General features: G+C 49.8%; 1 protein-coding gene across 1 annotated transcript in view; it reads left to right on the plus strand.

The window, feature by feature from the left end:
- Cdh26 (cadherin 26) overlaps window positions 1–22,306 on the plus strand; it is a 46,506-nt gene extending 24,200 nt beyond the window's left edge. Inside the window, 8 exon segments of the mRNA XM_051144975.1 lie at window positions 777–1,045; window positions 3,010–3,152; window positions 6,013–6,258; window positions 7,612–7,827; window positions 8,332–8,462; window positions 14,156–14,209; window positions 17,502–17,576; window positions 21,774–22,306. Coding sequence (XP_051000932.1) covers window positions 777–1,045; window positions 3,010–3,152; window positions 6,013–6,258; window positions 7,612–7,827; window positions 8,332–8,462; window positions 14,156–14,209; window positions 17,502–17,576; window positions 21,774–21,977 — 1,338 coding nt within the window. The 3' untranslated portion in view covers window positions 21,978–22,306.
- Window positions 22,307–25,532: the final 3,226 nt, after the last annotated feature.

Raw genomic sequence — 25,532 nt, forward strand, 5'->3', positions numbered from 1 at the left:
GTGTGATGAGCAGGGGGATCTCTCTACTATATGTAATGAAGAAGCTGGCCCCGGGGGGGGGGGGAGATATTTCTGACACATTTTATAGGTGAGGTCAAAGGTCAGAGGGATCTTTTATATAAAGTTGCATAGCGAAGACAGATTCTGACAGGGCAGGCCGACTCCAGTGCTTTCGGTCTTTGTGGCTTTCAAGGAGACCCAAGGATGGCCAGTGCTTCTGCCACAGTGCAGCTGAGTCACCTGGAAGGGCCAGCTGGGGCCAGTACATCTGTGTGGAGTTGAGACCCTGTTCATTAATTGAACAAGCTCCAGGAAATATGGAGGGGGTCGCAGTCCACACTGAACAGCACGTCCCAACAACCTCTGCAGGCACCGTCGCCTGCCACTGAGCTTTGAAACCCCCGGCTTCTGCGTCCTTCCAAGTCCCTGGCCACTTTGTACCCTGAGTAACTGTGATCATTAGTCTCTGTATTTCTCCAAGTTCCTCTGATTTTTTTTTTTTTTTCTCCTGTGGTGTGGTTATTGCTTGAATGTTTCATGAGTTCTGGTTTTTGTTGCATTTTTCATTACTTTCTGATGGATAGTTGGCTCTGTGCAACCAGGAGAGGAGGAGGAGGAGGAGGAGGAAAAAAAGGGAGCCCCATAAGTGATTTGAAAGGGATCTGAAGACTGGCTTTTGATCATCGCCCTTCTCTGCTGGCTTCCTGATGACTCTGCCGAGTTCCTCCAGCCAGGGCTGCAGCTCCCACTAATCAGGCCCCCTCTTCCCCTGGCAGCCTTTGGATTACGAGACTCGAGTGGCCCACAGCCTCATCATCGTTGTGGAGAATCAGGAGCAGCTCTTCTCATGTGAGGAGGGACAGCTGCAGCCGCTGAGGGAGGCAGTGGCCAGCGCCACGGGGATCCTGCAGGTGGTGGATGCCAACGACCCGCCAGCCTTTCACCCCAGGACCTTCCTTGTCAGTGAGGAGGATGGAGCCCAGCCTGGCATCCAGCTGGGACATTTCAATGCTACAGACCCAGACAGGGTCCATAGCCAGATAAGGTGGGCACAGAGGAGCAGGAAGTGTGGCTGGCTCCAGGGGGCGGGTGGGGGGGGGGGAGAGGAGGCGTATTGGCCACCTGACTGCTAGAGAATGTTGCCAAGACTAGTTTAGTCCCAGGAGCAAAAGTGTAAGATGCTACCTGGTGAATGTCCATTGCCTGGGTGAATCCAGCCTACCCTGAGGTCTTGGCTGGCTTAGCCTGACTCCTACCCTCTCTCTGAAGCTCCCCCCACCGCCCCCTCCCCGCCCACAGTCCACACTTACTTCCCTTTGACCCTTCATAGCTTTTGTTTGTTTTGTTTTGTATAAAAATGATTTGTTACGTGTTTCTATGTCTCTCTTTGCCAGATGTCATAGCCCTCTTGCTTCTGGGTAAATGCTTTTTACTGATATTTAATGTTTTAAATATAATATTTAATGGTCAAATCTTTTTGATAAGGTACACATGTGTTACCACTTTAAGAGTTCAGTCTGTGGCACTGAATGCCCTAATACACCACCCAGAACATCCTTTGTTTACCCAGAATGAAGCTCTGTACCCAGCATACACCAACTCCCCAGGCCACTTCCCAGTTCCTTTCTCAAGTCCCCTCCCCCAGGCCACCTTTCCTCTTCTTCCCCACCCCCCCTTCCCTTATTGTCTTTTGCAGTCCACTTTCTCAGTCCCCTTCCCCTGGCACCTGGCAGCCGCCACTCTACTTCTGGTCCCTATGTCTTGACAACTCCAGCAATGGAATCCCACAGCATGGCCTCAGACACTGATTATCCAGGTGTTGGTTGAGTGTCTTCTATGACAGGACAGAGGTGGCGTCTGGAGGGCAGAGTTTGTTTTACCTTGTTCTGTCTGATGTACACTGGCTGTAGTTATTTTTCATGCCCAGACTTGTGTTGAGTGTATTTTTGGGCAAAGATGACCTATGGCTGAACTCTAGAATTCCCCATGCTTGGTTTGTAAACATTGTAAAACCATAGAAACTTCTGGAAGCTTCCCTAACTGGTACAGCTGTGCATGGGGGGAAAAAAACCTCTCTTTGAAAGCTATGGCCCATTGGCTATGTAGAGGGGTCACAGTGGACTCTGTTGAGAGCATTTTCCCATCTGAGGAAGACAAAGCCACAGAGAATCTGTCCTTCTCTGGCACTTTCTTTGCCTGAGCATTATTGCTGTTGCTGTTGCTGTGCTGTTGCTGTTAATGTTGTTGTTGTTGTTGCTGCTGCTGCTGCTGCTGGCTTGAGTACAGGAATTCCTCACTGTGGTCCCTCAGAGGACGTAGTGGTTGGCCGCTGACATGGTTCCAGTGGATACCATCTGATACCGGCCATTCTCGGAAATCCTAGCATGTTCTGTCTACCCTTTTAAGATGGCTCCCTGTCCACACGGTGAGGAGGAGGAAGGTTGATCCTCAGGGGAGGGAATTCACAGCGACTCTTGAAAAGGAAAACATTTCATCAGGGCTAGCTTATGGTATCAAAGGTTTGGTCCATCGTCATCAGGGCAGGAAGCACGCAGGCAGACACGGTGCTAGACAAGTAGCAGGCAGTGCTACCTCCACATCCACAGGAAGTAGGAAGAGAAAGAGCCTCTGGGCCCGGCTTGGGCTTCTGGATCCTCAAACTCGTTCCCACTGGCACACTTGCTCCAACAAATCCATACCTCCTAATCCTTTCAAATAGTGCCACTTCCTAGTGACCAAGCCTTCAATTCTGTGAGCCTAAGGGGGACATTCTTATTCAAAGCACCACAAAGAATCTATAATATATTTTTGATTTGTCATTAAAAATATTTTTTGAGGCAAGGTCTTGAACCCTTTATATAGCTGAAGATGGTCTTGAACTCATGATCTCATGACTCCACATCCTCAATGCTTGATGACAACCATGTACCACTGTGCCCATGATTGGTCTTTTAATAGAACTTTTCGACTAAAAAAAAAATGTGTTTGTGTGTGTGTTCTTCCAACAAGATACGAACTGGTTCACGATCCGGCAGATTGGGTGGCCGTGGATGAGAAATCAGGAGTGGTCACCACCAAGAGGCAAATAGACCGGGAGTCCCCTCACGTGAACGGCAGCTTTTATACAATCATTGTCCATGCGGTTGATGACGGTAAGTGCTGAGGCAAAGCTGGAAATGCACAGTGCTGGCTGCGGCCTCCTGAGGGGGGGCATTTTTAGCATCACTGAGGAGATTATAGAGTAAACCTTGTTTTCACTTTGCCTGGATGCTAGAGATTATTTTTGATAATAACTCCTGAAATGGCAAACAAGGGACCAATACGGCTGAAAGAGGGGCAGTATTCACTCAGCAGAGACAATTACACCAGTGAGGAGTCTGCCATCAGACTCGCCGTTTTCATCTGTTTATAAGAGATCGCAGTAGCTCTTCGTCAAGCTCAACAACGTGTGATAAATATTTAGCAGTTTCCTGTACCTGGAATGGCTCATAAGCTCCGGCAAATGTGGCTGAGTGGAAACATTTGTCATAAACCAGGATGAGTGGTTTTAAAAACATGTCTGAGCACATTTCTCTATATTCCCACAAGGCTGAAGTTAAATGCATCAAAATATAAAGCTGCACGTGTGAACATTTTCAAGTAACATAAAGAATTGTACCTAAAGAAGTCTATGGGTGAAAACGCAGGCTCCAGGTGCTGTGGGCCCACCCAGCCCACTTGTGTAATTATCCGATAGAATGTCGATGAAGCAAAATCCTCGTGAATGTTTGGGAAGAGAGGCTGGCCAGCCAGAACTCTGGGTTTCCTGACTCTTTTTTATGGATGGTTTCATGATCGCTGTGATTTATTTTTAGTTAGAAAAGATGATTTTTAAATAATCATCAATGTGTTGCCATGATTCTATCCGGCCCTCCCTTGGACTCTGCAGACCTTGTGATTTCCATCAGAATAATTCAGTGATCATTTGTTGGAGAGTGGAGATAAATGGGCTTATTATAGAGAAAAGTGGGCAGCTCAAGCAAAGAGTGTGGCTGGTGGGCATAGGACCCACTGAGGAGGAGTTTACTTATGGGTGAGGAACATGGACAGTGGCCATAGGACCCACTGAGGAGGAGTTTACTTATGGGTGAGGAATGTGGACAGTGGCCATAGGACCCACTGAGGAGGGAAGTGTACTTACGGGGTGAGGAGCATGGCTGGTGGCCAGAGAGGCCACCCACTAACTTCACACTTCATGCTATCCCTGTGGTCTCTAGAACAGCTGCTTTCCTGAGGGATGTTCCCCTCCCACCTCCCTGGTGACTGACAGGTCTTTGTTCTCTATCAGGAAGCCTTTACTGGGTGGTAATAATCATTCAGACAGTTCTGATTGGTTGCCATGTCTCCACCTGGGTTCAGAGTCCTGAACTTCAGCCCCTGTTTTTACCAGCTGCTAATAATGAGGGCGGATCCACCCTTAGTGCTCCCCCCACACCAAACCAGCCACCTGGCAGATTCACACGTGGTTTTAGCATCCTAGCACCCTTTACCCAGCTTCCCCCGGCACACTTTATAAAACTGTGTAGTCTGTCGTCATAGACAAGACCCCCACCAGGCCAGAACTGACCCCATCTTCCCTGGGGACCCCACATGCCATCCCTTTACAGACACTCATTCCCCTCCCAGCACCATTGCAACATGTAACATGGCTGACAGGACACGTGTGGCTCTCCAGTCTACCTCACTCACCAACGGCTCAAAGTGACAAGGATTTGGTTGCTTTTCCTGGACACGCTGACTGGGCAAGAAGCAGAATGAGCACAGGCCTGGATGGATGTCCCAGTGAGTTACCTCTTCCTGGGTAGTTCATGGCTTTGAAAACACAATGGCTGGATGTCCCAGTGAGCGGCTTCGTCCTGGGCAGACTGAGCATGGCTGCTTCCAGGCCTGTGTGCACAAGGAAGACGGTTTCGATGGATGGATCAGATCTGGATGGCTATCCCTCCTCACCCGCCACCCAGTAAGAAATTAGACTGTTGACTGTGGAAGAGCAAGTTTGATCAAGTCAGACATGGGAAACGGGATGGAGAGGTGTCTATCTCACAGGAGGTGCATCCCCCATCTTCATGGGTAAAATCTCAGGAGCTGTGACGAGGGATGGAAGGACCCCTGCTTTCATGGTCCTGGGGAAACTGGTCCTTCTCTGCCCCTTCTCTGAAGGATCTGAAGGTCAGAGGCTGGGTACCGCAGTTTCCTTGCAAACCATCTTCCAATCCAACCTCCGTGTCCTGTTAACACACTGACTGCGGATACAGCGCAGATGTGTGAGGGCAGGCTGTAACTGATGAGGCAGAAGCAGGGAAGGCAAGGCTAGCTGGATTTACTCGAAGTGCACCTCAAACTTAAGACTATGCTGGGCTTTGTTCATTTGTTTTATTTTCTTTTAAGTTATTTAAGCACAATTTGTATTAGTTCTTTGAGAATTCCATATAATGTATTTTAATCATATTTCCTCACCTCCATCAATTCCCCTCTGATCTCATTTCACTCCCTACATACAGCCAACTCTGTTCTTTTAAAATCCACCAGGAACAGTTTGTGAGGCTCAAGAGTCTGTCTCTGTGTCTGTCTGTCTGTCTGTCTGTCTGTCTCTGTCTGTCTCTCTGTCTCTATGTCTCTGTCTCTGTCTCTCTGTCTTTCTGTCTCTGTCTCTGTCTCTCTGTGTCTCTGTCTCTGTCTCTGTCTCTCTCTCTCTCTGTCTCTCTCTCTCTCTCTCTCTCTCTCTCTCTGTGTGTGTGTGTGTGTGTATGTGTGTGTATGTGTGTGTTGAGTATGCTTGCTTGTACATCCTTTGGAGGTAGTCTACCAAGTGGTGCCACACCATGACAGAAAAATACTCCCTCTCCAGTCAGCTGTCACTGGCAGCTGTAGTTCAGGAACTATTGACATTGCTGTTTTGTAAGCTCATGTTCATCCTCTCACTTTAGTGTGGTAACTGCCTCTGTTATCTGGATTGGTTCTTTTCTCTCCAAGGCTTCCCACCGCTGACTGGCACAGGGACCCTGATGCTTTTCCTGTCTGACGTCAATGACAACGCTCCAACTCTCCAGCCCCACTCTCAACACTTGGAGGTCTGTGAGTCCACTGGGAGCAAGCCCATGCTGCTGGAGGCCACAGATGCAGACCTGGACCCTTACTCTGCCCCATTTACTTTTGCTTTGGATGCTTCCCATGAAGATGTGGAAGGTACCTGGATGCTGAGGACAAAGCAGGGTGAAGGTTTGTATGGGTCAGGGGCTATCCTGACCGCAACAAGTATGATTTAGGGTGGGGACACTGGGTCACATGATCTCAAGTGACCCTTGGGGAGCCTAGAGACTAGAATGTATTGTGTAGGAGGCCAACCAGGTTTACTAAGTCTCAGAAAGGACTGTGGGCCTGAGGACTGTGGTCGCATGTCTGCTGTCACTCATGGCCTTCCTGGCACCAGGGGAGAACATGACAGCACACTTGGGTGCCTGCTCTATGCTCTTCTCCCTCCTGGTTTTCATCTGGTCCTAGTCCTTGTAGAGAACAGCAGCTGGGGCTGTAACGGCGTGCATGGTGCTCTGTGAGCCCTAGAGCATGTCCCCATATAACTTGGGGGGAAGATGTAAAGAATGTCTATTTGCCCCAGATAGAGACTGACAGACCAAAGAGGGGACTCATTCCCAGATCAGCTTGGCAAGCTGGGCGTTCTTACAGGAGCATGGATGAGTCAAAGGCATCCTGTGGGTGTAGGCAGGATCTCATGGGTGTAGGCAGAATCCCATGGGTGTAGCCAGGATCTGTGGGTGTAGGCAGGATCCTGTGGGTGTAAATAGGATCCTGTGGATGTAAGCAGGATCCTGTGTGTGTGTAGGCAGGATCTGTGAGTGTAGGCAAAATCCGATGAGTGTAGGCAGGATCTGTGAGTGTAGGCAGGATCCTGTGGGTGTAGGCAAGATCTGTGGGTGTAGGCAGGATCTGTGCATGTAGGCAGGATCTGTGAGTGTAGGCAAAATCCGGTGAGTGTAGGCAGGATCCTGTGGGTATAGTCAGGATCTGTGGGTATAGGCAAGGTCTGTGGGTGTAGGCAGGATCCCATGGGTATAAGCAGGATCTGTGGGTGTAGGCAGGATCTGTGTATATAGGCAGGATCTGTGGGTATAGTCAGGATCCTATAATTTTTCTACGTTACTTGTTTAGACAGTATAACTTCCAGTAAAGGTTAATGGTTACAGACACTTCTTCTGTCAATAGAGTTGTACTGTGGGTTTATAAGGAGCGTTGTTTATATTTAGGAATGAGTGGTGCTAAAAACTCAAGGGCATGGATCATTTGGCCCTTGGTTAGCACAGCTTATCTGCTGTCCTCATTTGGGGTCCTTAGGAAAACATGCACAGTCCTTGCTGTAGGCAGTTTTGACTTTATCAATGGTATCCAACAAGGAAGGCTATCCAGATCCCAGGACAAAGGGCCTCTTTTATCCCCTAGCTGCTCCTTGCTTTCCTGATTTTCTATCTCATCCCTCTTCCATGCCTCGGCCCTGGATGGTAGCAAGGGGATACACATGGGGTGGGCTAGCCTACTTATGTCTTTCTGCCTTTGCAGGCCACTCTGCTGAACTCATAATGCTGAGAAGCCTCCAGCCCGGGGATTACTCGGTACCATTATTCATAGGGGACAGACAGGGCCTCACCCAGAAGCAGACAGTCCATGTGAAGATCTGCTCCTGTCCCCGCGGATCTGAGTGTGAGGAGCACGCAGACACAGGACTCCTGTGGTGGGCCCTTTCCCCTGTCTGTGCAGCACTGCTGGCTCTGGCAGGTCAGTGCTTCCTGGGAGCCCAGTCCCTTTCACTGGCCATGGGACAAGGGGACAGGCTCTGCGTGGAGAGGAGGGGGATGCAATCACTCTGGATTTGCTCAGGTTGAAGGTTGCCAAACATGCTAATTGACCAAAATGCAGTTTCCATGGACAGGCAAGTATGTAAACAATGGAATCCACAGAGGAGCACAGTCCAAGGGTGAACATATGTTTGCCGTAACCATGGCTACAGTGGTACACAGGTGTTTAGGATCTTGGGCATGGCTGAGGTTAATGAGGGTACTAGTTATCCCAGGGAACAATAGATTGTTCCCGGCCAGTTAATATCAAGCAGTGAATTCAACACAAAGTGTTGGCATCTATCTGAGTTCCACGTCCAGTCTTAAGATGGTTTAGATGGAACCTGGCCCTGTCAGGTGGCAGCAGAGTGGAAGAGAACAGAACCTGGTCCCCTTGAGGCTCTGACAGGGGTGAGCTCGCTCAGTCCTTTCCGTCTTGTCACAGCCGCCCTGCTTTCCCTGCTACGATGCTACTGTGCGTTTGGACCCCAGAGGCTCGAAGGCTTCATCTCACATGACAGCGGCCACCAGACACTGATTGTGTACAATGAGGAAAGCCAAGCCCTTTCAGCCCAGGTAGAGACCGTGGAGCAGGGTGTTGGATGGCAGCTCTGTCAACAGCACAAATCCGCAGGGTGCACGCTTCGTGGATTTACCCGTTTGTGTTTGTTTGTGTGTGTGTGTGTGTGTCTGCATGTATGTCTGTACACCATGCGTGAGCACTACCTGCAGAGGCCATAAACAGGTTTCAGACCCCCCGAATTACATGTGTAAACTGTGATGTTGAGAGCTGCCACATGGGTGCAAGAAACTGAGCCTGGATCCTCTGGAAGAGCAGCCAGTGCTCTTAACTGCTGAGCCGTCTCTCTCGCCCCTCATGTGTGAGTGATGCACAGGAAAGCATTTCTTCTAAAATTGCATAGCACAAACATATGCATCTGTGTTTTACATTAGTGATTCTCAACCACACTCAGTTTTGCCCTGGAGGGGACAATTGGCAATGCCTGGAGAAACTTTTAATGGCTGCAATTAGAGAAGATGCTATGGGCTTCTAGTGGGCTGAGTCCAGGCCTGTAGTCAAATGTCACCCAACACAGAATTATCTGTCCCAGTGTCCCCAGTGCTGACTGGAGAAGCCACGCTTAGGAGAGAATTCTTCCACGTTGAGGTTTTTCTCACTGCTTGCTTTGAGTTGGCTTCTCTGCTATTGGTCAGTCTTCCCGAGACAACTCCTGCTCATCCTCCTGCCACCCAGAAGGTGGGGAGCCCTGGTGTGGCAGTGCCCCACCCCCCGAGCTCACACTACCCTGTTTCTGCCTTTCCATCTTACTAGCTCATGTAGTTGAGCCATCCATCGACTGTTTAAACTCTTCTGTGGCCTGGTGTGATGGAGTCAGCTCCCCAGGTGATGGGTTGGAGGGCAGTGTCTATGAAAGCATTCAACACAGCCCAACCTGCATGGAGTCAGGACTGGGATGGCTGGATTTCCCCCATCGGATGCTGCTGGCATGGAGCCCTGCCTTGTTCTTGCAGCTACTTTGGGCTGGGTCAGATGGGCTATGAGGTGATGGTGCCCTGAACTCTCTTGCCTGTGTCTTCTCCTGGAACTACGAGTGACCACTCTAAGAAACAGCAAAAATGTCCAAAGGCAATCCTGTATATTTTGGCCCTGTGTTACTTTCTCTTTGCTCACACCAAATGCTCAACAGAAATAAACCTAAGATAGGCGTTCCCCCCCCCCCCCCTTGGCTTGTAGTTTGGGATCACATCATGATGAGGAAGTGAGGAAGGGTGCGGTGGCTGGGACGAGTGGGTCCATGGTGGCGGGGGCACCAGGAATTCCCTCTTTCATAGGAAAAGAGTTCCTACCAGAACCCAGAGTTATGGTATGACCCTCAAGAGCCCACCCCACCTGCCATGTCTCCTTTCCCTTAGATTTCACAAGCTCCCCACAAACAGCCTCTGGGGACCAAGTGTTCTGCCTTGGGGTCTTTAGAGCTGAGAGCAAACCAACCTGAGTTTCTGTCCCACATTGGTGAACATCAGTTAGGATTTCCTGCTGACCTCAGGCTTTCATATGTAAAATGAGAGCAATGTTTCCACTCCCTTACAGTTTATTGGACAATTTAATCAAAGTCATGTCGAGCACTGACAGGTGTGCAGTGTATGCTGGCATCTGACCTCACTGGTACACAATGCCCTCTCGGCATGTTCATGCCTGTGTGTCTGTCCATCTCATGTGACCATGCCAGCCAATACAGTCCCTACACTGGGAATATTCTGTTCTTTGGGGAAGACTTCATCTAGGATGTCATCCACCATATTGTCACATTCTGCTGCCAGGGTTGATCCCTGGGATCTGGTGGATGCCTGCCCTGTCTGTGGGGAGGCTGGTGGTCCCCACTGAGGCACCTATCAATGCTGGAGTCCCCTGGGGATGATTTCTGCTGAGTGGAATAGGATAAGACACTGGGAGCCATTGCATGTGCCTTAGGAGAAGGTGACTTTTGAGGTCTGGGGCCTCATAATATAATTGACATAAAACTCTGTACAAAAGGAAATGTTTCCTCCCTACCAGGCATTGAGAATGATAATAAATAAAGTGTCCCTTCCCCAGATGTGCCGTCTGGTGTGTAGGGTAAATGTGTCTTCCCTGATGACGTTGCTGCTCTACGCTTTACATTATGGCGCTCTTCCGTTGATGATTTTTTATGACCACCTTTGGTAACTCTGACCTCTGTCACATTTCCTTCTCTGGTTTTCACAGGAGCAGCCAGCTGGGAAAGACCAGATGCCCACTCTGTCCCTCAACAGAGCTGCAGCCATTGCCAAGCCTGGGGTGAAGGTAACACCCTCCCTAGCATCTGTCTGCCTTTAGTTGTGCAGGAGAAACAACTTGTCTGCTTCTCTGGCCAACATGCAATGAGGCTTCTGGATGAGAAGCTGAAGAGGGAAGGGATTTCTCACTGTGTAGTTCCGTGTAGTTCAGAACTGTTTATAAACTTGCCCAATCTTCCTTTCTTTAAGTAGCAGGTGGCCCCATTTTCGAAGCCAAAAAGAACTCTGGGCCACCAAATTTAATGGCAGGATCAGGGTCTCTGCTTACCCTATTCACTCAGCCCTGCTAGTCGGGGAGGTCTGCCTTGTCCCCATAATTAGTCTGGAAGTTTCTGGAGACCAGGGCGTTACCTACGTGTGGCTTGTTGGGCAACCCTGAGGTGCATGCCCAGTCCCATGAGCTCGCACAAGACCCGTAGGGGGAGGAGAGAATGTGTGTGCCCAGTCCCACTGAACTCCCACTACCCCACACAGGGGAGGGGAGGATCTGTGCAGTAGTTGCTTTTGTGTGAGAAAGCATCATGAGCAAAAGCGACTAGTAGAAAGAAGGATTCATTTTGATTTAGGGTTCCAGAAAGAGAACCCATCAAGGTAGAGAGGCATGGCTGTGAGCAGCAGGAACAGGAGCCAAGAGATCACATCTTGGTTACACACAGGAAGCAGAGGGGGAAGTGGAAGTGGCGTGGGACACTTCCTCCCACACGGCTCCTTCCTAGAGGTGCCACAACCTCTTCAAAGCAGCAGCACCAACGGGGACCAATCTATGGGTGCTGGGAATTGAACTCAGGTGTTTCTCATGCCTGTGCAACAGGCCTTTTGCCAACTGAGGTATTTCTCTGGCCCACCAGTTTGATCTTTTTTGAAAATGTGTTTTATTATTGATTGGAAAGCCTAAAATAAGATAAAGAGGTTGTCTTAGTTAGGATTTTATCACTGTGAAGAGGCACCGTGACCACGACAAGTATTAAAAAAGAAAACATTTAGTTGGGGCTGGCTTATAGTTCAGAGGTTTAGATGTTCTCATCATGGCAGGAAGCATGTTGGTGTGCAGATGCTGCACGTGTAACACGTGAAACATGGTGCTGGAGAAGTTGCTGAGAGTTCTACATCACCAGTAGGGCAGCAGGAAGAGACAGTGAAGCACTGGACCTGGCTTGAGCATCTGAAACCTCAAACCACTGTGACCCACTTCCTACTCCAGCAAGGCCACACCTCCTAATAGTGCCACTCCCTAGGAGCCTCTGGGGACCATTTGCATTCAAACCAACACAGAGATCTTATGTAAGCAACACCTGCTGCCAGATCTTAATTGTAAACCATTTGTCAGCCTCCCCCTCGGAGACCTAAGCTGTGGGCTCACTCACACTTTAGGGGCCTGTGTCAGCCACAAGAGCTCAGGACTCCATGTCTCACCCCAGCAGGCTGCTCGCATGCTTTGCGCCTTTCCCCTTCTTTTCCCACTCTCTCCTGTCCTGCTGTCCCTTCCTCTGAGATCTGAGCAGAGCAGGTGGGCAGAGTTTCATGGATCTGTCAGCTCCTGCTGCGGGGAAGTGATTACCACCGTGGAGAAAACCAGCGTTTCTCCCAGGACCTTGGTGTGAACCTGCCATGGACAGATCAAGGCCCTTTGCTCGGGGACCCTGGTGAGTTACAGAAGGTTGCTCCTGGCTGCAGTCTCCTTACCAGTGATGGGCAGACAGACAGTTCCTTCAAGAGAGAGCTCTGAGAAGATCCCATAATGCATTTGTAGTAAGCATGTACACAATAATAACTGGAGGGGAGGAGCGACTTCTTAAAGTTGAATATTCCAGCTCTTCTAACAATTGCTACTTTTGATGGTGGCTGCTGTTTGAGGGTCGAGGGCACCTCAGTTGGTAAACTTTGCTGTACATGAGGGCCTGAGGTCAATCTCCAGAACCCTTATAAAACAAATAAGCATATTGGCCACTTGTACCCTAATACTGGGAAGGCAGAGACAGGAGGGTCCTATTTACAGTGATCCTCCCTCTGCCTATCTGTCCCTCCCCCTCCATCCTTCCCTCTCCCCCCCCCCCCCGTGTCTCTCTCTCTCTCTCTCTCTCTCTCTCTGTTTCTCTGTCTGTCTGTCTGTCTGTCTCTCTCATACACACACACACAAGTATTTGTGTATATATATATATATATATATATACACACACACAAGTATTTGGATAGCCCTCACCAAACATGGCACATGTCAGACCTCACACAAACAGAAGCAGCTTCGAGTGTCCCTCTGGGGGCACCAGAGCTCAGTCTCTAAAATTAAAAGCATATGAACAATCCCACACCACCGCCGCCGAGCAGAAGCCTGGGCCCCACTCCCCACGGTGTCTGCATTCACCACACATCCAAACTCTAGAATCACAGTCTTACTTGGCAGGGTGATTTTATGGAATGATTTTTTAACTCAAAAGAAGCCGTAAAAAGAACAGTGAGGGTGTCCCTGGAACTCTCCTAGGTCCCCCCAGAGAATGTCTCGCATGGCCACAGCATGTCAGAGCCAAGGCCTCTTTACACGAGAAACCTTCTAAGATGGAAGTTGTAATGTCTGCATGTTCTTCCTGTTGCCCAGGCTGTGCCTCAGCAAAAGGTGCTGTTCTTCGTACAGACTAGGTGGCATGGATCCCCCAGGGAGGGCCAGGCATTGCAGGCATGGTCCGTTAGTCCTGCAAGGCTGAGTTTATAAGCATAGAGCCTGCAGTGGCCCAGTGCAGGGCCTGTGCAGGAGGCACACTCAGAGGATGGCGGTAGCTCTCTGCCGTCATCATCTTGTCAGTCTTAATTCTTTAACAAAGCGGGCTTTGCCATTTCTTTGTGCACCAAGACCTTCGTGTTGCCTGGCCAGTTCTGCATTCTGTGGATAGAGTGAGTGTCCATACACATGCTAAGGTCCTGGCCGTGGTCCAAAGAGTACCTCCCTGAGTGTTTGAGAGCACAAGGCTGAGTCTGACATCCTTGTGCTCCATTGCCACACAGCAGTGTAACCCTTTCTGTGGGCTCTGCCGTGAGTGTCCCTGTGTGTGGGCTCTGCTGTGAGTGTCCCCATGTGTGGGCTCTCTGCTGTGAGTGTCCCCATGTGCGGGCTCTCTGCTGTGCGTGTCCCCGTGTGCGGGCTCTCTGCTGTGAGTTTCCCCATGTGCAGGCTCTCTGCTGTGCGTGTCCCCATGTGTGGGCTCTCTGCTGTGAGTGTCCCTGTGTGCGGGCTCTGCTGTGAGTGTTCCCATGTGAGAAACTGTCTGCTGTGAGTGTCCCTGTGTTCGGGCTCTCTGCTGTGAGTGTCTGCACTGCCCTCTTCAGTACTCTCTTCCAGCGATGAAACACAGTGTCAGCTCAAGGATCCCTAGCCATGCACTCACTTCTGCCTCTGATTTATATAAAATCAACAAAAATTTATTCTTCTTAAATTTCAGGGTTGTGGCATGTTCTTTGATCCAAGAGGCGTGAAAAACCAATCTTCCACTCCAGTAAGTAGACATGCATGGTACCGTAAGTATTACCTTGTTCAAAGCCACCAAAATAGGTGGTTTGGAAAAGAAGAGTCAGTTCAGAATACAGTGATTGAATATGGGACATGGATTAGAAGTGTTGGGAGCAGGACCAGGGTGATGGCTTGGTCTGTAAGGGGCCCAGCAAGAGTGGGGCTTGGACATGGGTGCGTCCTTGAGGCTCGTTGGTCAGTCATCCTAGGCAAACTGATGAGTTTAATATTTACTCAGGGACTGTGTGTCCTGAAGGTTGGGGCACAGTGAGATGGCTCAGCAGGTAAAAATGACTAGCACGCAAGCCTGATGGCTGGGGTTCTCAAGAACCCATGGAAGGTGGTAGAGTGAACCAGCTCCTGCGGCTTGCTCTCTGACCTCCACACAGACTCTGTGGCATAGGTAGGCCGGCCATCACAGTCGCACATATGTGAACACATATTATAGCTTTTATACAAATTATAAATTTTAAAAATAAGATAAATGTAGAGCGGCCAAAAAACAGCTGTCATTAATTTCAAGCCTTCACACATACACGCACACATATGCATGCACCAGGCATATATGTACAATGCTCTCTGTTCACACACACTCAGAACAAGCAGTTAAACACACGGGTTTCCAAGGGCATGAACCCACATGGCCATCAGTCCTTGCAAAGTCCTTTTGGCTGCTGAGTTGCTTCGTTACTCGATCCCAGCAGCAGAGGTGTCTGTGTTTGCCGTCGCACTGGCAGGCGTCTTGAGATGCCAAGCTGCTGGAGATAGAGCGGACGGCAGAGATCATCCGATCGGTCCATCCCACCTCTGAGCATCTTTGGTAGCAGAGTCCTTCTTTCCCAGAACTCCTACCAACCACCCACTCTAAACAAGACAGATGAGGGGATGCTGTAAAGCATTTGTTTGATGGGGTATTGATACAGCTCACACTTAATTAGCCAGAGGGATGGATTCGAATAATGATTCCGATGAAACTGGATACCCCTTGGGAACTGTGACGAAGTTGCAGGAGACACTTCCTAGAGCCCAGTTCTTCTCTTGTTCGGAAATTCTCTTTGAAGCACCAAGAGATGTTTGATATGTCCCTGGAATCATCCCAAATGCCATCAGTATTTGAGCAGCCCTGGTCATCCTGTGAAAATTCTCTTTGACTCATTATACAAAAATCTTAATTCAAGTTTCATAAAAGCCCATCAGCATGGCATCCCAGATGGGGTCCAAAACGACGAAGACCGCTTTCTGCTGCATTGCAAAAGTAATGTTAGATAACACAGCTGAAATTATCTGCACACGCCTGAGATGAAGTTAAATCTCGCTGGGTGAAGAACTGTGAAACAACCACAAGACCTGGAGACGTGACCCGAGGACAGTGGCTAAGAGCAGAGTCAGGAGATGCGGCTGTCCTGGCTACAGGGGAGTCTCCTGTAGTGTGGTGTTAGGGTGCTAAGTAATCTCAAGGCAAAACCAACCTGAGTCTTTGGGAAGAAGGCAGGCTGTCTCCCAACCAGGCTTAGAAAAGACACGTGAGAACTGAAGTTCTGTGTTATGCAGAGCCTGAACTCCTCCCCTTCTGTGTGTGTGTGCAGGCATGTGTCTGTGTGTGTGCATGTGTGTGAGAGTATGTGAGTGTATGTGTGCATGTGTGTGAGTATGTTTGCATGTATATGCGTGTGTGAGAGTGTGTGTGTGTGCACATGCATGTGTGTAAGTGTATGTGTGCATGTGTGTGAGAGTATGTGAGTGTGTGTGCACATGTATGTGTGTGTGTGCGTGTGAGAGAGTGTGTGTATGTCTGTGTGCACATGCGTACATGTGCTCTGGTGGGCACATGCCTGTGGACAGCTGTTGATGTTCAGGATCAGCCTCCTAGTCAGCCCAGTGCTCACTGGCACACATAGTCTCACTCCTCAGCTTGCTCTGAGGATTCCCCATCTCTGCCTCCTGAAGCTGAAAGTGCAGGCAGGTGCTGCGCCCATCCAGAATTCTCATGGATTTTGGAGATCTCGACTGTGATCTTGCTTTGCAGGCCCTTTAACCTCTGAGCCTTCCCTCCAGCCCCACAGCTTGAGTCTGAAGGGTTCTCCTTAGAGACACGTGTGGAGGTAAACTGAGGGCAGTAAGCAATGGCACCGTAGCTAACCCAGTGCTTCAGGCCTGGGGGCCAGCAGCCAGTGAGCCCAGGCCTGCTGTTGAATGTGCTTGAGCACACTCCTGGCTTCAGTGTATAAATGTGTATGCATCGAGACAGGCACATTCAGGTTTTGTGCATAGACCTGTGTGTATACAAATGCACATATCTGTCATTGAGGAGATATAAAACTGGCCTAGACTTTTTCATCTTTGTTATGCAGTTTGGTATCAGATATTTCAAAACTCAAAATGGTCCTAAGTTGACTTAGCCACAATGTGCCACAGTAGGTCAGCACACCACTCACATTCTGCTGTCCCCTGAGCTTAGCCTTGCCCTGTGATGTCCTCCGTCTCCTGGCCTCTGCTCTTGTTTGTCCCCCTTCTTTGTGCCACTTCCAGGGGTCTCCTTCCCCCAAGCACATGAGAACCCACCAGCCTTCCTCCTGTCTGGGGCCTTCACTGCTCTTCCACCTAGACACGCCTCTACCCCTCCCCCTCCTCTGTGGCTCTTCCACTTCCTGCTTACCTCCTTGTCCTATGAGGTCTTCCCAGCTCCTGGCTCTTCATGTTTCTGTCACTCTCAGGTGCAAGCCTAGCACATGTGTTCTGTGAACTGAGAGTAAACTGTTCCCCAGCAACTGGCTGGCCTCCAGATGGGACCCGGCACATGGCTGAGCTGGGAAACCACTAGGTTCCCGTTTAGTCTATTTCCTATCACTGTACACTTGCTCTTGGGACAGCCCTTAGAGGCCAGATAGATGCATTATCGCAGTGAACGCCAGCGTGCCCACCTCAGAGAGTGACCTGTGCTGGCCTTGAGCAAGGCCAGGGGGAAAGAAGTACAAGGAAAGATTTGGGCAAAGCACAACCACACATGAGGAGTGGTGTCTATGGAAGAGACTCCGATGCTGCCTCCAGCACCCTCCGCTGCGAGAGCACTTCTACCTAGGTGTGGAAGTTCCAGCGATGCCACTTGCGGTGCCAGTTGTGGGAGCTCCCTCTCCCAGCCTCTCACAGAGGGGAGCGTGAGACCCTTGTCTTTGGCCTGACTGAGCCTTGGCCAGTGTTGAATCTGTGCCAAGGGCAGGGTGGACAGCGACAGGAAGCTGTGTGGTGAGTGCACCTCAGGCTGCTGGTTCATTTTGCAGGTCTGTATGAATCGCTTGGTGCCCAGACGGCCCCTGCAACTGATGGAAGGGAGGGTGATGGAGACATGGAGCCAGGTAGGTGCTCTTCTTGTCCTTGCACCAGATGTCACCTCTTCCTCTTCCCTACTTTGCTCGAACTTTGACCAAGGATGCTCTCTCTTAAATCACTGTATGGTCAGCAAAGTCTGCTACCATAACACAGTCCTGAAGTTTATTACTGCACACTTCACCAGAGCCTCTCCTCCAAGGTTCCGGGACCCTATATTGTGGGACCTTCATGGTGCTGTGGACCCTGGGGGGTGCTCATCAGAGCCTCTGAGATGAGTTTATGGGATCTTGTCTTCTGGACCCCCATCTCCATCTCAGGAGGCCAGAGTGGACAAGAGATAGGGCTGCAGGGTACTGTGACATGAGGAAGTGAGGCTGGACTGTCTCTAGGTATAAAGCCTCTGCCAGGGTCTCCCAGTGTTGGCTCCGCAGCGTCTCACCACTATCCCCAGGCAGGTACTACATCTGTAGCTGCCTGAGTCCTGCAGTGTGGACAGTGCCTGGTGGCTGCTGTAACACCTCACAATGTAGATCCACCAGGCTCGTGAGGGGGTGGGGTGGAATTTTGCATCTAGATCTGAGTTGGAAAACCATTTCTTAAGCCCTTATCACTGAGACAAAGCTCCTAGAGGGGCCATGATCTCTCTGTTTCCCTGTCTCTCTGTCTGTCTCTCTGTCTCTCTGTCTCTGTCTCTGTCTCTGTCTCTCTCCCTCACTCCCTGCCCCCTCCCCCTCCTCACACTAGAACTTCTACGAGGGAACCCTACATCCCTACAGTGTGTCAGATTTCCATCTCTGGAAAAAAAAATACCTGACAGAAAATAAACCGAGGCAGGAAGGGCTCATTTTGCCTTCACTTGAGAGGCTTCCGCCCAAGTTGGCTGTCTCTACTGCTGTGAGCCTGTGCTCTGAGCATCGTGAACACCATGGTGGCAGGGACACATGGAGCAGCAAAGGTGCCAAGCTCAAGGCTGCAGAGATGCAGTAAAAAGTAGCAGGAAGAGGCTAAGGCAAAAGAAATCCTGCAGTGACACAGCCCCAGCTACCACTTCCTCCAACCAAGCCCCGCCTTCCACCTTCCCATCAGTTCCCACCGCTGAGGGCAGAGTCCTCAAAGTCCAGTCACATCCAAGAGCCCCACCCCTGAACATCACTTTGGTACTCTCAGGTCCAAGGAGAATAATTGAAAATGCATTTGTCACGAAAGCGCCAGGAAAAAGGAGGGCCTGAAAACCAAGAGAAGCTACTCCACGAGACAGAGCTATGAGGGCAGTGCTGGGACTGGGCACAGATAGGCCAGCACCCCGGGAGCCAGCCGTACCCACAGGCCACTGTCTCCTCCTTGTGTCAGAGATAGGAGGAACAGATCTAGGGCTAGAATATAGGTCACAGAGTCCAAACCAGCCCACCTGGTTATTGGGCGATATCAGCGAGGTCTGTGCTTCATATGAAGCATGCTTGGACAGCTGCACCCCATCATCAGAGATGCACAAATGAGGCCGTGCTCCTACCTACATGAGAACCTGGTGACCATGACATCCGGTACCCATTTTCATGTGTGCACACACCTAGCAGGAGCCAAGCAGTCAGCACAGACAGGGCCACAGGTCCCCACGCATGACTTGCAGCAGAGGAGACCCGTCGCCCCGCCCTCCCCCCTCATCCAGTGCCAGTCAGACAAGCAGCTTTGTGCAGTACAACTTAAGCCCCAAGTTCCATGGTGTGAGAAGAAAAGAAAAGAGAAAAAAAAAAAAAGAAGAAAAGAAAGAAAGAAAACCCAGATGAGAAGCACAGTTCTTTCCCTCCTGAGCCTTCAAACTTAGTTGGTGGTTTGTGATGAATTATTGATCTTAGGGGACTCTGGAATTGCTGAATCAGGGTGCAGAACCCTGCTGCTTGGCCGCCAGCATTGGGGGGTTTGAAGCTGAATTCTTGAGGCGCAGCCCCTGCTGCTGATTCAGTTTTGTTCTGCACATACCAGGTCTGTCATGAATTATCTATTTAGCTCTGCCCAGCGGACGTGACTGGACTCCTAACTTCTGGGCCAGGTCTGGAGTTCGCCTCTCAGTTGCAAGAGCATCCTGTCCTTCTCACCACCTGGGCACGGAGTGGATGGCAACAGGGTGGTGGCCATAGGCCTCAGAAAACAGGCCTGGCAGGCGTGTGCGATCCACTCCTGTGTGTGGGCACCCAGTTCCATACACAGTGGAGGCTGGACTTCTGCTCTTCAAAGCGATCAGGGCTCATGTGAATCGCAGGGAACCAGAGAGCAGCTGAGAGTGCACCAATTGATGGTTGCTGTTGGAGAACATGGGCATCGGGTCCTTGGGACCCCTCAGCTTCCCCTTTCCAGGCCTTACCCGCCCCTACCCCCACCTCCCATGTTGTGCTCTGCGCCTCCATGTTCCAACTGCTTTCACTCTCCATATAAGGTGTCAGGAGTGCCTTTTAGCTAAGGACAGGTTAGGAAGTCCCTTTAGGCCCATTACCACCATAACTGGCAGAAGTGGCTCAGTGTCAGATACTGCTATGCCAGACATCAGCAAGCAGGCTGAGGCTCCTCTTTCACCCCTCCACTCTTCCTCCTCTTTGCTATCGATCTATCCTCTATCTTTGCTTCCCCCCCCACCCATCCTTCCTTGCATACGTATATACTTCTATCCATTCATATCTCCATCCGTCTATCCCTTCATCTTTACCTTTCTCCCTCCCTCTGTCTCTCTGCTAACCTTCTAACTCTCTGCTATCCATCCATTCATATCTCTATCCTTTTCTCTGTCTCTCTACCTACCCATTAAACATGAATTAAGCCAGGAAATGCTGCCAGAGGCATGTCTGGGCCCAGAATCCTGAGCTAGAGCTTGCAGACAGGAAGCTGTCAGCAGGGATCGTCACTCATGGAGAAGAGCAGCAGAAGCCAGGAGGGCAGGAGCCCGGGACTCAGCATAGCTGAAGCCCTAGGCAGAAAGGCTGGGTCTGAGCCTTAGAGACGGGGTGGGAAGATAGGTCGGTTCCTGTGGGAGAACTGCCTTACTTGGGACTTAACTATTGCTAGGGATGTAGAGGCCAAGGACTGCTATGAAGGAGCTCAAGGGAGAATCTACTTAGGTCAGAGGCTGGAAAATATGCGTAGTCCTAGTCAGAGGGTGGACAAGAAGAGTATGTGGACTGGAGAGAGACTGGGAAAGTGTGGGGAAGACTGGAGTAGCCTGCCTCCATCAGAGTTACTTACTAGAAGGATCCGCACTTCTTGCTTTATCACAGTTGGGGGCATCCGAAGGAAGCTTCCAAATGGGGTGCAGGGCCCAGCATCTCTGATCCATGGTATGGTCTGTCTGTTGACCAACTTCCTATAAAGAGCCAGTCGGAAATTCTTTAGGACCTGAGGGCCAACTCCAGCATCTATTGGCCATCATATGGGCTTGGATGCTTGGCTGTGTTGCAGCAAAGCTTTATTTTAAACAGGTGTTGGCCTGGGCTTTCCCCAAGGATTGTCATGTGTCAGCCTCCATGATACGATGTTTAGGAATTCTGCTGGAGAAGGTGGTTGGAGGGCAAGGGGAGGCTCTCTCATGGATGCTTAGCATCAGGTCTGTGTGTCTGTCCTTGTGGAACAGCCCAGGTGAGGTAAGGTAGAACTTTTGGCTCTGGGTGTGATGACAGAGATTGTCCCAGACTGCAAGTGACCACCCATCACCTTTGTGAGTGAGTGGGTCACACTGTAGCTTGTGCGTGCATGTGGGAGATTAGAATGTGGTCAGAGTTGGCAGATGATGTTTAATCGGGACCACTCTTCCTAGGATACAGTGAAGGCTGGGCAGCCTGGAAAGATATTTGTGAGTTAGGAAGGTCCTCAGACAAGAATCACAGTAAAAATGGAAAAAGAGGGGACAGTGGTCAGAGTGAAGATCCAGGTAAGTTATAAGTAGGAAATATCCAGGATATGGGATGTTCAGGGCAGTGCCAAAGATGCGTGCACAAGGGAGCAGGGAGGGTGGGAAGTCCTCAGGAGTGGCCTGCATCAGAACCTTGCATGGTCAGCATCATAGTGATGAAGAAGGCGGCATCTCCTGCCTCAGCTTGGTCACCACAGCTCAGTCTGTCCAGCTGAGGCTTTCCTCCCACCAGCACTCCTGAGACTTTCCTCACATCCAGCCTACGGGACACTGATGCTGTCTGGGAGCCCATAGTAGTGAGTGTCTCCTTCCCTGGCTTTCTCCACAGAAGCTCCAGGATATGGATGCTCTGGAAGGTGACACGAGCTACCTGCCTCATGTCTACAGAGAAGAGGGAGAGTGTGAAGGAGCCGAAACCCTCAGCTCTCTGAGTGTCTTGGAGTAGGACCTCTCCCCTGGGTTGCTGGACCGCTTGGGTTCAAAATCTGCTCCATCTGGAGCAGTGTGCCTCACGTCAAGAGTTCCTTCATGAAAGCGTGTGATGTGCATGATTTGGGAGAATGGTCACTATTCATGGACCCCTCCTTTTGTTCTTTATTCTTAATTATTTTCTAGTCTATGTGGTTAGTGTTGCAAACTTGACAATCACGTGGGAAACACCTGGGAGACGTACCTCTGGCAAGCCGGTGGGGGATTACCTTGTTTACATTAATAGAGATAGGACGAGCTGTCCACTGTGGGCGGCACCATCCCCTGGATGGGATCCTTGACTGTGCATCTTTGTTCACCACTCTCTGCTTCCTGATCTCAGACACACATGACTGGCTGATTTAGACTCCTGTCATCTCCACTTCCCAGCATGGTAGACCGGTACCCTTGATCGGTGAGCCAGAGTAAGCCCTTCCACCTTCAGCTGTTCTGTCAGAGTGTTTTATCACAGCAGCAGGAAGGATGCTGAGACATGATCCTGGGGTGAGGATCAACTATGGATCCAAACTCAAGGTCTGGAAGAAACAAAGTGGGCTGGAAGCCCTGTGCTTTACACATTTGGCTTGTCACATTATTTTTCTGGAAAAACTCAAGTTGTTTGTGACCCAGCTCTGGTGGTGAGTGGCAATACAACCAATGGATCACCTGGCCGTTTGGCCAGCGGTAGCTAATTCTGGGAGAAAATGAAAACGGGCTCTTAAAAGATTATTTACATTTCTGTAATCGCCATTCTGTTTCATTTTAAGTGGAGAAAGCTAATAAACGGGAAAGTGTTTCCCAGAGTATTTGTAATAAGCACTTTCAGTGATTTTTAAAAAGATAACAGTCCCTTTCCATGCTTTGATTAGCTAAGCCAGCTATGTTATTTTGAGAAAAATAATTAAGCTTAAAATCGTATAAACAGAACGTGCCTTGAAAATCTAAGACGCACCATGATTCAACTTCCTCGTGTCAGTATAGTATAAAAAAATGCAGAAAACTTTGAAGAAATGTGCTCTGATTAGATTTTTGTTTAAACAAGACCATAACCTATTACTGCATTTTGTTGTTCACTTCGTGGTCATGAAAATTGTATGGCAGAGTGGGGTGGAGTGGGACAGGGTGGAAGCACTCTTTCAAAGCTTATACACAAGGACATGTGCCCTTTTTAATGTCTGAGCACTTAGCAAGTACTGACTCAACAAAGTTTGTGTACCCACACACACACACACACATCGTTCATGCACACACAGAGCAGTAAAAGAAAAAATGTTTTGAGTCTGAGTTGTTGGCTATGGTTGATAAATGGTCATCAGCTCTTTCTAGATCTCAGCCAATAGAAAATAACCACCATGGAGGAATCTGGCCCATTGTCTGCTCTTGTAAATAAAGTTTTATTGACACCCAGGCATGCTTGTGGCACCAGGCTGCTCTGGACTCTGACAGCAGAATTTCATAGCCACAGCAGACTGCAACACTGGCTTCCAGGCTCTGCTGAGGAGCCTGAGCTTAGGACCTTTCCTTAAGCATTCTTCTTGGAAACCCAAGCTTACAGCAAACACATAGTGATACCTCCATGCCCTGTGCCAGGACAAACACACCAGCAGATGCTCCTGAGAGGTTTTAAGTAAGTGACGCCGAATGGTGGCTCATCCGGCTTTCCTCTGGTCTTGGGGTACACATTTACACATTCTTGCCTTGTAAGATGCTCTCCAGCAAATTGTTTCCAAAAGTAATAAAACACTCATGAGATATTCATGAATGCATATTCAGCAATTAACAAGGAGAGCAAAGCATTACACTGTGTAGACATTTAATTAGACACGTGTTAGTACTGATATTGCCAACCTTTTTAGATATTTGTAAGACAGTTCCCTGCATCCCCCATGCCATCAGGTTATGGTCATTTTTCTAGGTCATAGACCTTGGGGTTCTGACATCCAGTGCAAAGAACAGTTGTTGGTGTCTTCATAGAAATTTCAGGAGTGGGGCACGGGAGCCCGCCCACTTCCCCATTTACATGCCCGTTGTGTACTGTCCTCTTCCTCTGCTGATGTCTGCAGGGTCTGTTCCTGGGTTTCAGCTGGCTGGTTCTTCCCACAGGTTCATGTTCAAAGCGAAGGCTGAGCAGCCGGGGCTTCAATCCTGGTACACAAAGAGAACTCTGAAATGACCAAGCCCACCCATGCCCCTTTGATGGTTCCTGTCGGAGATGCCAGCACCAAGAAGTGTCCTCGAAAATCATTTACCTCCCAGAGTATCTCTATGTTCTCCCGAAAGAGAATGGTTCTTGCTAGCGGCAACAGAGTGTAAAAATAAGACAGCTGTGGTAAATGCTTTCAGGGAAATGTACTTTTATTAAGAACCTTAGCTTCCAAATGACTGGCTAAGCCAAAGCAAGCTGCAGTCACTGATGTTAAAAAGTCATTTAATTAAATTAACCTATTTATTTTTGCACCCAGTAACCACCTGGGTTTCTGAGCTCCCCTGGCTCAGGCAAGTGCTTTGCTGGCCTTTAGACTTGCTGCATGCAGAGCACCTTGCAGCTGGAAAACTTTCATTTTCTTGTCCTGTGTGGTGGGGAGTCCTGGGGGTGGAGTGGGGTTGTCAGGAGCAGGAGTTCAAGCCAGAGGAGTGAGGGGCTATCTGAAACACAGATGAGCAATTACACAAGCAAACATGCACACACGCAAACGGAAGCTCCCACCAAACTTTATTGGCCATGGGGTTATCATTATGTCTCTGCGAGGAGTGGTGAGGTGATGGCCTTCCTCAAAGATGATCCAGCCAGCTGGCCAGGAGCCAGGGCGGCCCTGGGTGGAGGGGATTGGTGAGATCGAATCCCCTGTCTATAGCACTGTTCACAAACCTACCCAGCCACTGTCCTCTCTGCCATGAAGAAGTGACAAGTATCCCAGAGGCTTAACTCAAAATCTCTCAAGCTCTTCACCTAGAGGTTGTAGGAGGTCAGGCACCCACAAATACAGCTCAGGGAAAAAAAACCCCAAACCCTGCCATGCAAGGGCTGTCCATTCGGGCAGTGACATTTCCTGTCCTCCGGGCAGATTCGGACATGTGACTACATCCTTATCAATTTAGGTTATTTCTAGACGTTATTTCTAGGACGGAGCCAGCCTTCTATTCACCATCTTCTCTTACTCCAGGCAATGAGAGTGTGGTGGTTGGAGCTGAGATAGGCATCCCATGCACAGGAAGTTAGATGGGAGGGATTCCTTGACTCTACGGGCCCCTCTCCCTCCTTCACTTCATCCCTGCACCACTGTGAGACTCAAAAAGAAATACTCTTCACTTAAGCTATTGCTGTTTTATAAGTTCCATCACTTGGGGCCAAAACGAGTCTTAGCTGACACAAAATAGGGAAGGGAGTGGAGGGAACCAGCAGTAGCAGAACTTAAGCCTGTGGTGTTGGCTTAATGGATGTGTCCAGATGGCAGGGACTCAGATACCGAGAGCGAGCGAGCTTGTGACCCCAGCTATACAGGAACATAGCTTGCATCACATGGTCCTCGGGCCTCTTTTGAAAAGCAGCCTGTGTTCTGGACAGGAGTGCACAGGAAGCAGCATGGCACATTCCTGATGGAGGGCACATTAGTGGCTG

The sequence above is a fragment of the Acomys russatus genome, chromosome 4, assembly GCF_903995435.1.
Source record: "Acomys russatus chromosome 4, mAcoRus1.1, whole genome shotgun sequence".
Classification (NCBI taxonomy): Eukaryota; Metazoa; Chordata; class Mammalia; order Rodentia; family Muridae; genus Acomys; species Acomys russatus.